This window comes from Stegostoma tigrinum, chromosome 15 (genome assembly GCF_030684315.1).
Source record: "Stegostoma tigrinum isolate sSteTig4 chromosome 15, sSteTig4.hap1, whole genome shotgun sequence".
In the NCBI taxonomy this organism is placed as follows: Eukaryota; Metazoa; Chordata; class Chondrichthyes; order Orectolobiformes; family Stegostomatidae; genus Stegostoma; species Stegostoma tigrinum.
The window spans coordinates 62,530,580-62,544,504 of NC_081368.1; the positions used below are offsets into that span (position 1 = coordinate 62,530,580).

At 39.2% G+C, this 13,925-nt stretch overlaps 1 protein-coding gene across 1 annotated transcript in view; it reads right to left on the bottom strand.

Moving 5' to 3' along the window:
• Positions 1–13,925, bottom strand: part of LOC125458862 (succinate--CoA ligase [ADP-forming] subunit beta, mitochondrial-like) — a 75,254-nt gene that overhangs the window by 19,533 nt on the left and 41,796 nt on the right. The window contains exons 5-8 of the mRNA XM_048544622.2: positions 11,965–12,093; positions 5,284–5,422; positions 3,408–3,569; positions 2,272–2,414 (exon numbers count right to left, since the gene is read on the bottom strand). Coding sequence (XP_048400579.1) covers positions 2,272–2,414; positions 3,408–3,569; positions 5,284–5,422; positions 11,965–12,093 — 573 coding nt within the window. The remainder of the gene's footprint in view (positions 1–2,271; positions 2,415–3,407; positions 3,570–5,283; positions 5,423–11,964; positions 12,094–13,925) is intronic.

Below are 13,925 nucleotides of genomic sequence, written 5' to 3' on the forward strand. Positions count from 1 at the left end.
TAATTTGAGGCATATAATTAGGAATGTTGGTATCTCGAATACCAAATATGACAGCTAATCTGTCACCCCGCAAACTCTTCACTGACAAACGCATTTAAAGCAAATGCAAAGTTAAAAATTTGATAATTTAGTCATTATTGCTTTCAGAGTTAAAGAAATAAAGCAAAAGAAGTAGAGCATTCAGCCCCTCGAATGTGTTCTGCAATCCAGCTGGATTACAAGTGGTCTGAACCTCAGCTGCATTTATAAGTCTTAACTTGATTTGTTCTCAATACATTTAACCTACTGACAAAATTCTCAGTGCTGAAAACTTCAATTGGCTATGGCTCTTCAGCCTTTCGTGGATACAGAATGAAAGGTGGTGAAAATTTGGGAACGGTAGAAACATAATCAGATCATGCCTCTCTCCCGACAGTTTGACAGTGCTGCCTCCAGGTTGTGCCGCACCGAAAGCTAAAGCTTCAATCACCCAGCATCATGTTTGTTTTGTTGCTTTCTAATGGAGTTGGCAACCACTTCTATAACAGAAAGGATGGACTTCAAACTCTGGGCATGCCACAGCTGATATCCGATTCTTCCATGATCCTTCACATTGTACAAAGGCTTTCTTGCAGGTTTGAAATATAAAAAAAATCTACTGTGCATGCCTTTTGCCTTCCTTCTTGCAGTGCTAATAAATCACTGCAACAGAATTCACGTGGATCTCACTCTCCGTACAGCTGGCACTTGCACTTCCCTATCCCATGTCCTGATATCTCAGTGCTACAGTGGAAGTTTGAACTTTCATAATACATGTTTACTGTCATGTATACTCAGACTACTGTTACCATTGCTGTAGATTGCAGTATGCTTAGCAAGGACAATGGAAGACAGCCATATAGGAGTGTACAACGATAATGACAAAACATCTGCACACTTCAGATTTATATAGTTGCTTTAGAATGTTTACTTCATATTTGTTTCTGCATTGTGGTGAAGACGACATTGTGATGGTTGGTTACAGAGGAAAGATAAAACACAGGAGTGTTGATGAATGGGGAATTGAGGTCATCAATCCAGTGGGCTGTTTTGTTCTGCACGGTGTTAAGTTTCTCAAGTGCTGCTGAAGCTGAACTCAACCAGGAAAGTGCTGGCTATTCCAGCATATTCCTAACTTCTGCCTTGCCGATGGTGGGAATGATTTGAGAGAGTCAGGAAGTGAATCGCTTGCTGCAGAGTATACTGCCTCTGGCCGAATCCCGTAGCCACAGTGTTTACATGGCTGGTTCAGTTATTTTTCTGTCAATGGTGATCCCAAACTATTGGGGAATGGGTGTCAGCAATGCTGTCAACTATCAAACAGCGATGGTTACACAATCTGTTTCAAATGTGGTATACATCAGCAAATGACATGCGACACTCCCAGCAATATCTGTGTAACCAGTGGAAACCTGCATAATGCGAAAGCCTTCAATCCTAATGAAACCACAAGCTTGCTCCCCTCTGGCAAGAAAGGAATGAAATGTCATTAGTTCAGTTTGAACAGGCAGCATCAGTAATTTTCCTTACACAACAGTGGATGGGAAACACCGCAATGTTGCAAATACATCCAGCTTTCATCGTTCTGAAGTTGCAATTACAGTTGCAACAGGCAGCAGATTTCTGAGATGATGATTTTATAGTGCAGATATCTGATGCTGTTCTTTGCTAAGGTTCAATTACTCCCTGAACATATCGGTAGCTCAGCCTCCTCTGGAAAGTTCCTCTGCATTTCGGCCTGATATTCCTAAACATTCCTCTTTTAGCAACTTGCCTGGTTCTACGTGCTCCTGGCTCAATTTCTTAATTAAGCTGCAATCCAAGGTGAATGCCTACCTGAAGACTCATGTCTGGAAGGAACTGGCTTGAATAAATATTAATTCCTTTCGCATTGGCAATATATTCCCTGCATGCTTTCTTAAAGAAAAATCTAGATAACACAAAAGATTTGTACAACAGCAGCAACCGCGAGTAACAATCAATAAGCAACAAGCGTGAAAATAGTTGATAATCCCCTGCCATGGGGCTGGTGGGGAATCCTTCCTTCTGCTGAACTCATTTTCAACCTTTCATGATTAAAAGAGAACAATAAGACCATAACACATAGGAGTGGAAGTAAGGCCATTCAGCCCATCAAGTCCACTCCGCCATTTAAATGATGGCTGATGGGCATTTCAACTCCACTTCCCTGCACTCTCCCACAATGTTGCAACAGTGTTCCAAAATGGCAGCACTGGCAACTTCTATACCTACCTTTTTGTCTGATGTAATAAGTCTGAAGGCTTCTGTAACTTGCTGGGCTGTTGCTCCACCACCCACATCCAGGAAATTAGCTGGAGTGCCACCATGAAGTTTTATAATATCCATGGTTGCCATAGCCAGTCCTGCACCATTCACTGTATTAAAAAAACAAGTTTAACTATCTGGAGCAATGCACTAGTACATATGCATAAAAACAGTAAGTAAAGGTTAAATTATTTAGTGTACTGCAGATTTATGTAATGAGTGAAGAGATCTTCCAACGTGTTTGTACAGTGAAGTTACTTTATAAGCAATTACTTTTCAAACTATTTTACTAACAGGCAATGGAAGAAAATAATTACATCTTTTGAAAACAGAAAAAAACTCAAAAGAATAAGCTGCAGACATTTCACGCTATAAAATCAAAGAGTGGTTCAAATATAATTTGCACAGAGAAAACCATACACAGCTGAGGATCACCTAGAAGACAGGATACATTGGCATTGAAAATTTTGGATAAATTAAGTACAGAGAATAAATCAGCCCACAATGGAAATGACTGGTAGAGAATGGGTTGGCGAGATTGTGGTGAAGGTCAGCGGAAGGGTATACACAAAACATTTAGCTGGAACTGTTAACATCACATTTGCTCCCAGCCATTTATAATGCTACATAAAAACGTCATACAATTGAAAATAAGTTATGAAACAACCCCACTTTGTTTTAAAGTATGCAGGCGAGCAGATCCAGACAAAGATCCTGCTCTATGCTGTTCACAGAGTGTCAGTAGGTGTATTTCAGTCATTCCCAATGTTCTCAGCATAATTTATTTGAAAAGGAGACAAGATGAGGGGAAAATCACTACAGGTTCCTACTTTTGAACACTGTCTGGTTCTATCAGAAAATGAATCTGCGGACACTGGTTTAAGGAAACTGAGATTTAGTTGTGGAAGTACACTACTCAATAATTTATGAAAAAAAATTAGATACGGGCTATGCATGAAGAGTAGTTATTCATGAAACACCTGTGAGTGATTCTAAGAAAGTAATTAAAACTGGCAATAAGTGTTGCAGAAAGATTTGATGAGATGGTTAAAATCCAACAACAATGTTAATCCATATCACTTCCATATCAGATTCTTTCCTACCCAAACAGCCTATGTTGCCATCTAGTCCAATGTAGTTAAGATCTGCCTTTGCTGCTTCCTGGTCTCTTTCATCTTCTTGGGACCAGTCTTGCAAATCAAACACTTGTTTTTGACGGTATGCAGCATTGGAATCAAAGGTGATCTTTGCGTCCATGCACATCACTGAAAAACACGTCTTGATATTTACTAATATACCAAGTTTACCAAATAACTAATTAAAAGACAAAGAATTTCAATCGAAAACAGATTAGAAAAAGTAGTTTGTGTATATGCAATTAGCACTGCCACAGGACTACAGACAACTTGAAACACTTCATGGAGATTCCAAATTCTCAAACGGTAATCATGCAAACTCATGACAGTAGCCTTGGAGTACTGTTGCTAATTCAGATGCGTGACTTATTGCTCTGGATTCAGGAGTTCAAATTCTACTACAGCAGATGAGGATTCAATTACATTCATTAATAAATCTAAAATAATGAACATCAGGAAACAATCAGATTGACATAAGAACACATCTATCTCATTTTGGTCCCTTAGGAAAGGAATTCTGCCACCCTTATCCAGTCTGGCATACATGTGACTTTAGGTTCTCAGCAATGGGCTGACTCTTAACCACCTCTGAAATAATCTAGCAAGTCATTGAGTTGAATCAAGCCACTTCATTACAGAACAACTTATGTCCAATCAAGTGTTTAGAAAGCAATAAACAGCACTACATTATGAAGAACAATTTACTTATTTTAAAAATTATTACCAGCCCAGACCAGACGGAAAGGAAATACGGCACGTTTGCATGTAAAAGACAATGCATGGTCAACGAATGAAGGAGTCTACAATTAATGAATGTATCTATGGGCATTCCATAACCACAGTGATTATAGTGGTTCAAGGTCCAGTACTGATTTCTCTGGGTTCTAGGGTTGGGACAATTCCATGAATACAAAATTTATTTATCCGTCACAGAATACCAGCGTCTGCAATATCAGTTACAGATTGACTTAATACAGTATCTACATGCATATCCTCAGATGAAGAGGGGGCTAAACAATAATTCTGATGATTTACTGTGTTAACTTCCACAAGTAGTTTGAACACAAAATACATTACAACTTTTTGAATTCCCACCCTTCCAAAATAAATACGAATTCACATATTTTATTTTCTTTCCACCTGTGACTTACATAAAATCTGAAAACAATCTAAAAATGTACAATTCAGGTTATGCTGAACAGGGCTTTCAAAAGCATCTGATTAGCTTAAGGTGCAAGTCTTCCAGCAGTTCAATTGGTTAGCAAATTAGTTAGCAAAGAACTTATCTAAACCAAGAATCTTACTTCAAAAATTGAATGAAGTGTCAGGAAGGACAAACCAACTGAGACTAGTAAGCAAACCTGATACGTGAATTAAATTGATGAGAATTAAATTTAGAAGCTGATTTAGCAGCTGTAAAAGTGGATAAATCTGCAGGCCCAGGTAAGTTTATCCCAGCTGCTGAGGAAGCAATGGAGGATATGTCAGAGGCACTGTTAATAATTTTCAAATCCAGTCTGATCACAAGTGAGATGCTAGAAGATTGTTAACACTGTTCATTATTAAAAAATGGATGTGTCAATAACCAACAAGTATAGATCTAAGGTAAGAGGTAAAAGGTTAAAAGAGTTGAGGAGAACATCTTTCTCTACTCAGAGGGCACACTATCTGCAAGTGTGGCCGAGTTAGAAAGTCTCATATCATTCAAACAGTGTTTAGATATGCACTTGCTCTGTCATAATCTCCAGGACTATGGGCCAAGAGCTTAAAATTGGGATTAATGTAGTCAAATTTGTGCTATAAACATCTAGGAATCTATGGAGAACAATAAGAGTTACTTTACCCACGCCTGATGAGTCTTCCACCATCGGGTTTATCTCAATCAATGTGGCATCATATTTCAAGAAGAGTTCATACAAACGAACAATGACATCTGCAGCATCAACTATTAGTGCAGCTGGGAAATCCATCCGCTGAGCAACCTAGTGTATACAAAAAAAAACCTACTGCAAATAAAAAAAAGCAAGCTATTTTCTCATACAATCAAAACTAGAAAACTGTCTCACAAGGCAGTTTATCTTATCACTTACCCCAAAACGGAAAAAGCAAACTTAAAAGCAAAAAGTTTAGTCAGGCTATGGCAGGAGTCAACAAATGGCAACCTATTTTAAACAGTATAGTCTTTTTATAAATATAGTCATATTGTCATTTGGAGAAGAAGCCTCTGCGAAAAAGCCAACCATTTTGAGCATCTTTGACAAGGTTAGATGGAAACTTGGCGCAGACAGTGGAAACAGTGTGCAAAAACCTGAGTGCCCCACACATCTACTCCAGCAAACCCACTAACCCCGCTTGCGGCAGGGTCTGTGACTTCAGTGTTAGAGTATGTAGTCATCTCAGGATCCATAACACAAGAATAAAACAATGGCATCCCCATTCCTGAGGAACTGCCTTAGAAAAAGAGTGGCTGCAGAGAAGGTGTTAAACTTTATTAATTAAATAATTTCATCTCCCCATTTGGAACAGGGTCAAGGTACAACCATCTTACAAGTTTAAATTCCACCCCTCTCCAACACAGCGGGCCGCCGAACTAGACTTGGAATATTTCTTATTTCTTTGACAACTGACACCTGTGCCATGACAAGGCTTCTAGATTCATACTGACCTCCATGCAAATCATTCAGAGCCATTATTATGTCTTCCAAAAAACCCAAAAATCTTTGAAGTGCAAAAAAGCAGAAATAAAACTGTAAATGCTGCAAATACACTGCAGCGCAGTCAGTATCTACAGAAAGCATGGACTCATTATGACAGTAATCTTCAAGGTGAAAAAATGTCTTGTTTTTCAATTCAGAGATATTGATTGCTTTGCTACATATTTCCAACAGCTTTTACTTTCTCAGGATACAGCATGGGTATTATAGCATACGCGTTATGGGCAGTGGACAAAAAATTTAGAGGCTTGTGCTAATGATCCACAGAAATAAGTTCATAACTCAACAAGTGATGGTGACCAGGGAACTTTCAGACTGTTATTTAAACCCAGCTGGTTCATTAATATCCTTTAAAAAATGGACTATAATCAATGTGGCCCATGTGATTCCAGATTACACAAATGTGAGTGACTCTTAACTGCCCTCTGAAATTGACAGCAAGCCACTCAGTTGCAATCAAGACAATGGCTCACCAGCACCATTTTAAGAACAATGAGCAACAGAAAATAAATGCTGGTCTTTGTATCCCACAATTAAATGATAATAAATTGGTCAAGCAAAGACCAATTCAGTACCAAATACTAAAAGTAGTATTGTAAATACTTCCTATATAATAGTGTGCTGTATAAGGACACGTTGCCAAACTTCCCCAATGTGTGTCCGCACGCTACAGATGTCTCTACAGCCTTTGAACATTCAGCATCATGATTCAAATACAGAGGGGGTTTGGAATCTGATTGTCAAGTTCCAAATGTCACCTCTGGCTGAAAACTATATGTCACTTCTTCTTTATCATTAGACCTAGACAAAAATATGTAGCATTACAATTACCAAGTGACTGAGAGCGATTTATACCAATGATAAATATCAGTTAGTAGAGGTCCAGTTACAAGAGTTGGGATATTTGTTTATAAAAAATAAATTGTGCAGAGTAGCATTTATTATGTGAGCTGAACAGGTGTTAGATTGAGCTTTATGACAAGGTTGCTTGGCACAATATTGGCCTTGCTGCTCTGTTTAAACAGGTTTTCCATTATCTTTGGCAAGTGCCTCTGGTTCTTCCAATAAAATATTAATGGCTTTATTCCACCACAAAGGCAAGTTCATGGTTAAATGCATTCATGAGTATAGTTAAAAAGGTTAATTAGAAGCAATATCCGCATGGATTTGTATTGATGGGCACTTGTAGGTCTCCTCGAGAGATGTCCTTATTGTTATGCATTTGTGAATGGAGCTTTTCTGTACTAAATTTTTAAAAATTTAATTTTATTCTACAAGCTTCCAATTTTATTGAGCCGCTAAGTTCCTGAAATGCGAGCCTTTTACTAAACTCTACAAATTTCAGCTTTCCCCCACTATCTTGGGAAGTGACAGTAGCAACCAGTAAAGAGTGAAGACTGCTAGGGCACAGATATGTGGTTTCTGAAACATTTAGTGCACAAAAAACTCAAGATCTTGTGCTAAGTTTCTTTGGATGCACACTGAAGCCATTGTAAAAAAATGAATAATTGTATAAAAGGAACATTTTGCTTGACAGTAATTAGCATAATTGGACTACTTGTGTGTACTGAAAGCTGAAGATACAGAATGCTTGCAGCTGGCATTGTTTAGCAAAAATCATCATATAATAAGAGAACTAAATTAAACAAATTAAGATATTATGGTACAACTTTTTTTCACTACGAGGCTTAGTGAATTGACACATTTTAGCAGTGTTAACTGAAATATTGCACATTTTGCATTTTTAATTATCTTTAAACCTTAATAGGAAAAGTAAAATCTGTATGTAAAGAGATGTGCATACATGAGGCACATGCAAATTTAGATTGTTTCAAGTCTGACATTCTTATTAAGTATAGTGTCCCAAGATCTAAGTAGTTCAAAATAAGAGAACTTTAATTTGCGCATTGGCTCAGGCTACAATATAAATTTGCTATCTTCTGATAAAGGAAGACAGTTTTGCAATGGAACTAAATGTTATCTTCTATGTACTTGAATTTGATTTGAAGTCTGTAGGTGGTTTTCCAGCTGTTCGTTCAATATTGAAACAGCATTAACCTATCAGAAACAGGTGTACAACCATTCTGGTTTAATGAAACATCATTGCTCCTACAGAATACTAATGTGTAGGAAAACACTAACAAAAATGTCATGGATTTTTCATTTGATTGATAAATATCATAGCTCAGCTGGATCCTATGCATTCCACTCAAGTCAATTTTTAAACATCTTTCCTCAGTCTTTATACTGAAAATCTATATTTTCTTTATCTTCCTCTTTTCTTGAAATAATTCTTTTGTCTACTTTAGAAATACAAGTGTTATTGGTAAATTTACCATCATTCAAGTATGTGCAATAGATGCTGTTAAATCTGACTTTAAAAAGAGGTTACAAATAAAATCCAGACGAGCTTGCGAGATCTACCACAAACCTCAGATTGCAGAAGCAACAGCAGAAATTGTGATATCTTCCTTTTGCATTAGGATCTTCAATATTACATTAATATCATTTTCAATTGATAATAATGACACAATGCTAAAGAACAAGAGGAATTTTAAACTCTGATCCATGTTAAGCTTTTGTACTTTTATCTTGGAGCACAAGTTGTTTCACTGTTTCTGCTATCTTAGTAAATTTTGATAAAGTGCTCAGGATAAGAAACTGAGAAACTCTTTTTATATATTGCTTTTCTCCTTGCGAGAATTAAGAAGTTTTCAATATTGTGTGTTCACACTGCGTCCATAATTTAAGGTAAAGTTAGAGGGCTGTGTGACATCTTCTGAAGACAGCCTGATATCAAACATAGGTGGTTTAAGTGCTAGAGGTTAAATGGGGCCCTGGTTGATTTTCAGGTAAAACAGTGCAAGAGTGAGAGACAATTTTAGTTATGTGCAAACATTGCACAGCTTGAGTCTATTAAGTCACAGAAAAGTGTTAAGATCATCAGGCTGTAAATATTTATGTCCTGAAGTGTCCAATTAGGTCCAAAATAAGGTGTAGTTAATCAGCATCTCTACCTGGATACAAGGTCCCATGTACTTCAAACTGTCATGCTGGTGGTTTTTGATATGCAAAGGTTATACAGGGTTGGTTACCTATTTCCGAAAATATCACTGTATATCATAACACAGATTTGTTTGCCAAGGTCCAGGAGGGAGACAGGAAGAGAAAGCAACTGGAGGTCAAAAGTATCAACAGTTCACTGCACCATAATGAAGGTGAAAGCTTTGATCAGATTCAAAAGCCCAGGTTCGTGAGAGGTTAAAATAAACAAGAAGATTTGCAGAGCTTGCACTAGAAGGTGAATCTCCATTAATACTCTCACTGTGAAAGACAGCTCTTGTTTTCGTTAGGCTAAAAAAGGAAAAGAATAGAAACAAATCTCTGGGATCTAAGTATCATTTTTGATGGATATTAGAAAATTGAATGTCTACTCAAAGAATAGTGCCACATATACCTGATGGTGGCTGATTTTGGCTGTGTTGAAGTATACATTGCCTACAAAATGCAGTTAGTTAACAGCACATTGAGCCTGTCTGTTATAATTAGAAGAATGTTGCCATAGTCTCAGAAGACCACAGAGCTGTGCTCTCGTGACAGTCACACAAGACGTGGCGAGATTAGCCTGAGTGTCACCACATTTCTCATGAGAGGCAAGGTTGAAAAAACAGCGCACTTGTGATGACGTTATCTGGTACAGGAATTCAGCCTTCACTGGTGGTGTCACTTCTGTTTCCAGCCAACTGAACTAATCAGTTTCAATCTGACAAATGTATTCAATCTCAGTCAGCAAAGTGCTTCTAGTCTCAAATCTCACCAGCACATTTTTTCATTGGTAGTGAGATTTGCCTCAGATATCTTCACCATTCACCTCAAAACCAACTCTGCCACCTCAACTTATCCCTACACTGCTCTGCTGATCATTCAACACTTAACTGCAAATTGCAAAATTGATATACTATAGCACTCAATTAAATCAAATCCTTGTTTTAATGATCAATGCAGCATCGAACATGATTTTTAAAAATTTGTTGAACCTTTCTGTTACAAATAAACTTTATCTTATCTCTTGACTACACTTTTTGCCTGATATTAACTTATTAAATAATCAACAAGATTTGTCCGCCCGTTTGAATGTTCCATTCTTCTTGATACCCTTATATATTATAAGCATCCAAAGGAACGACTACAAAGTTAAAATTTTCAAAAAGGCTTAACTCTGACGCATTTTATCCATTATTTGGATTCAAAAATAGGTCTTGGATAGGCAAATAACATCAATACGATGTTGATGTACATGTCCTTAAGTGAACATATTCAATTCATAACAATTCATCTGCAAGGAAATACTAAAAGAGCTTAAAACAGAGTCAACTTTTTTAGTCTTGTTTACCAAATATGAATTTAACAAGCTGAACCAGTTCAGCTATGTTTTGAAAATGCGCAAGTGTTTTTATTTGCAGCCATTTTTGTTTCTGAATTTGCTTTGTTCATGGCAAATACTGATGAAGTTACTTTTTGCTTACTTCTTTATTGGGACATGAGTGCTTCTGGCAAGACCAGGATTTATTGCCCATCCTTAACTGCCCTTGAGAAAATAACGGTAAACCATCTGTTTGAACTGCTGCAGTGCGGCTGGTGAAGGTCCTCCTACAGTGCTATTAGGAATCTGTTATTGAGGTCAAGTATTACGGAGCTGAATTAATATCAGCCATAAACCAGGAATTATACAGGTCAATTGCACTAATTTACTTAGGAGAGCAAAAGAACGTGTTGAACATTTTTCAAACTAATACCTCTCAAAGGTAGCATCAATCAATTAAAATTGACAACAGAACACAGGCATTTCAGTTGTCAGCAGTGTTCTACTTCTGAAGAGCAAGTTCAAATCTATCTATAGTTTGATAAGACTCTTTCATAGAAGAGACTTCTGCATTATGAAAAGGAATTTGGACAGCATCAGTTTGGAGTATAGAAATTTGCATCGAGTAAGCCATATTGCTGAGGTAGCCCATAGCTTGTTGGCTTGGCTAACAAATATGTAAAATACCATGCCAGACGTTAGAGGAAGAACTCCCAACACTAAGGCTCAGGCAACACAAATATACAGTAGGAAAGATTAGAGTTTTCTTGGTTTGTTTGTTGTTTTCTCCTTATGGGAACACAGAACGTCAGAAAAGAAAACAAACAATCTATCCATCGGCTCACTCAGCTGCATAGAAGAAAAGTAGACAAAAAAAAACTGATCGCTTAAAAATAATTGCGTTTTAAACACAAAGTAAACTGTTTTTCTAAAGAAAACAGTGACAACAATGGGAGCAAACAAACATCAAAGAATGATAATCCTGGGAGCAGTGTACATTATGGTTAAAACTACACTGTATGGGAACTGGTAGTTTTGTTTCCCATTTGCTAATTTTACTTCTTTTCTAACCTCCTACTGAGCCTTTCTGAAATTATTTCTAAAATTATTGTAGACAGTTTACTCTCACACCTACAGAGACTCATCAGCCCATTTTATTTCCAAATTTCTCTTTCTCTAATGATTTTATTTGGAGATTGAACAAATCAAGGTGTGTCAGAAGGAAGCAAATCAACACATTTGCAGCAATATTCAATTGTCAACAGCTAAATTCATTTCGGAACAATTACACCTGACCATAAGCAAAATAAGAATGAAAGTCAATAGTGCGATCTCCTAATATTTCGAGGTGAAAAATTCTCTGAAATCATAAACAAACTGTATTTGTTGAATGAGTATTGAAATGCTTATTACTTAATTCCCTCAGTAAATAAATAAGTAGCAATACCTTGACAGCCTGCTCTCTCTTAATTCCGTCCATAATGTCCACTGGTTCCTTGATAATGGCATCCGGAGTCTCTGCTGCCACATCTTCAATATTCACCCCTCCCATACTGCTGCCAATAAGAACAGGTCCCTTGGAAAAAAAAACAAGTGAAACATATTTGAAAAAAGTCTTCAATAAAAACTCGAGGGCTTTTTATGAAAAAAAGGGGATGTGAATAGAGATGCTTCCTTTCAGATTCTGCAGTCAATTACTGTGACGCAAAAGCTCCCCACCAATATCCTAACCACCACCCCCCCCCACCCCCCACCCCACAAACTGTTATCCAGGCATACTTACTGGGAGTGGTTAAATATGCATTACAAATGATGTCAGGCAAAGCTGTGATGTCAAGGTGTGGAGCTGGATGAACACAGCAGGCCAAGCAGCATCAGAGGAGCAGGAAAGCTGACGTTTCGGGCCTAGAACTGTCTTCAGAAATGGGCGAGGGGAAGGGAGGGTTCTGAAATAAATAGGGAGGGGGAGGCAGATAGAGGTGAAAATAGGTGGAGAGGAGACAGACAGGTCAAAGAGGCAGCGATGGAGCCAGCAAAGGTGAGTGTAGGTGGGGAGGAAGGGAGGAGATAGGTCAGTCCAGGGAGGACGGACAGGAAACGGGGGCAGGATGAGGTTAGTAGATCGGAAATGGGGGTGCAGCTTGAGGCGGGAGGAGGGGATAGGTGAGAGGAAGGACAGTTTAGGGAGATGGGGACAAGCTGGGCTGGTTTTGGGATGCGGGATGGGGAGGGGAGATTTTGAAGATTGTGGAGTCCACATTGATACCAAGGGGATGCAGGGTTCCCAAGCGGAATACGAGGTGCTGTTCCTGCAACCTTTGGGTAGCATTGTTGTGGCACTGCAGGAGGAACATGTTGTCTGAGGAATGGGAGGGGGAGTTGAAATGGTTCACAACTGGGAGGTGCAGTTGTTTAGGGTGAACCTGGTGAAGGTGTTCTGCAAAGCAGTCCCCAAGCCTCCGCTTGGTTTCCCCAACGTAGAGGAGGCCACAATGGGTACAGTGGATACAGTATACCACATTAGATCATGTGCAGGTAAACATCTGCTTGATGTGGAAAATCTTCATGTGGCCTGGGATGGGGGTGGGGGAGGCGGAGGTGTAGGGGCAGGTTAGCACTTCCTGCGGTTGCAGGGGAAAGTGCCAGGTGTGGTGGGGCTGGAGGGGAGTGTGGAGCAGACAAGGGAGTCACAGAGAGAGTGTACCCTCCGTACGGCAGATAAGGGTGGGGAGGGAAAAATGTCTTTGGTGGTGGGGTCGAATTGTAGATGGCAGAAGTGTCGGAGGATGCGTTGGATCCGAAGGTTGGTGGGGTCATACGTGAAGACGAGGGTGTTTCTGTTTTGGTTGCTATCGCGGGGAGTGGGTGTGAGGGACGAGTTGCGGGAAATGTGGGAGACACGGTCGAGGACGTTCTTGACCACTGAGGAGGCGGACATTGCGGTCCTTGAAAAGCGAGGACATCCGAGATGTGCGGGAGTGGAATGCCTCATCCTGGGAGCAGATGCGGCAGAGGCAAAGGTTTCCAGGTGATTGCCAGAGGTGGAAATAGACAGGTCCAGGAAGGAGAGAGCGGTATCAGAGATGGTCCAGGGAAACTTAAGGTTGGGGTGGGAGATGTTGGTGAAGTGGATGAACTGTTCGAGCTCCTGTGGGAGCATGAGGCAGTGCCGATACATTCATCAATGTAACGGAGGAAGAGGTGGAGTTTAGGGCCAGTGTAAGTACAGAAGAGGGATTGTTCCACATAAAAAGAAGCAGGCATAGCTAGGGCCCATACCTCTTTGTAGTTATGTGGGACAATCCCTCTTCCGTACTGATATCCATTTCAAGGCCACCAACTCCCACAGCTACCTAAAATACACCTCCCCCACCCATCTTCCTGCAAAAATGCAATCGCCTACTCCCA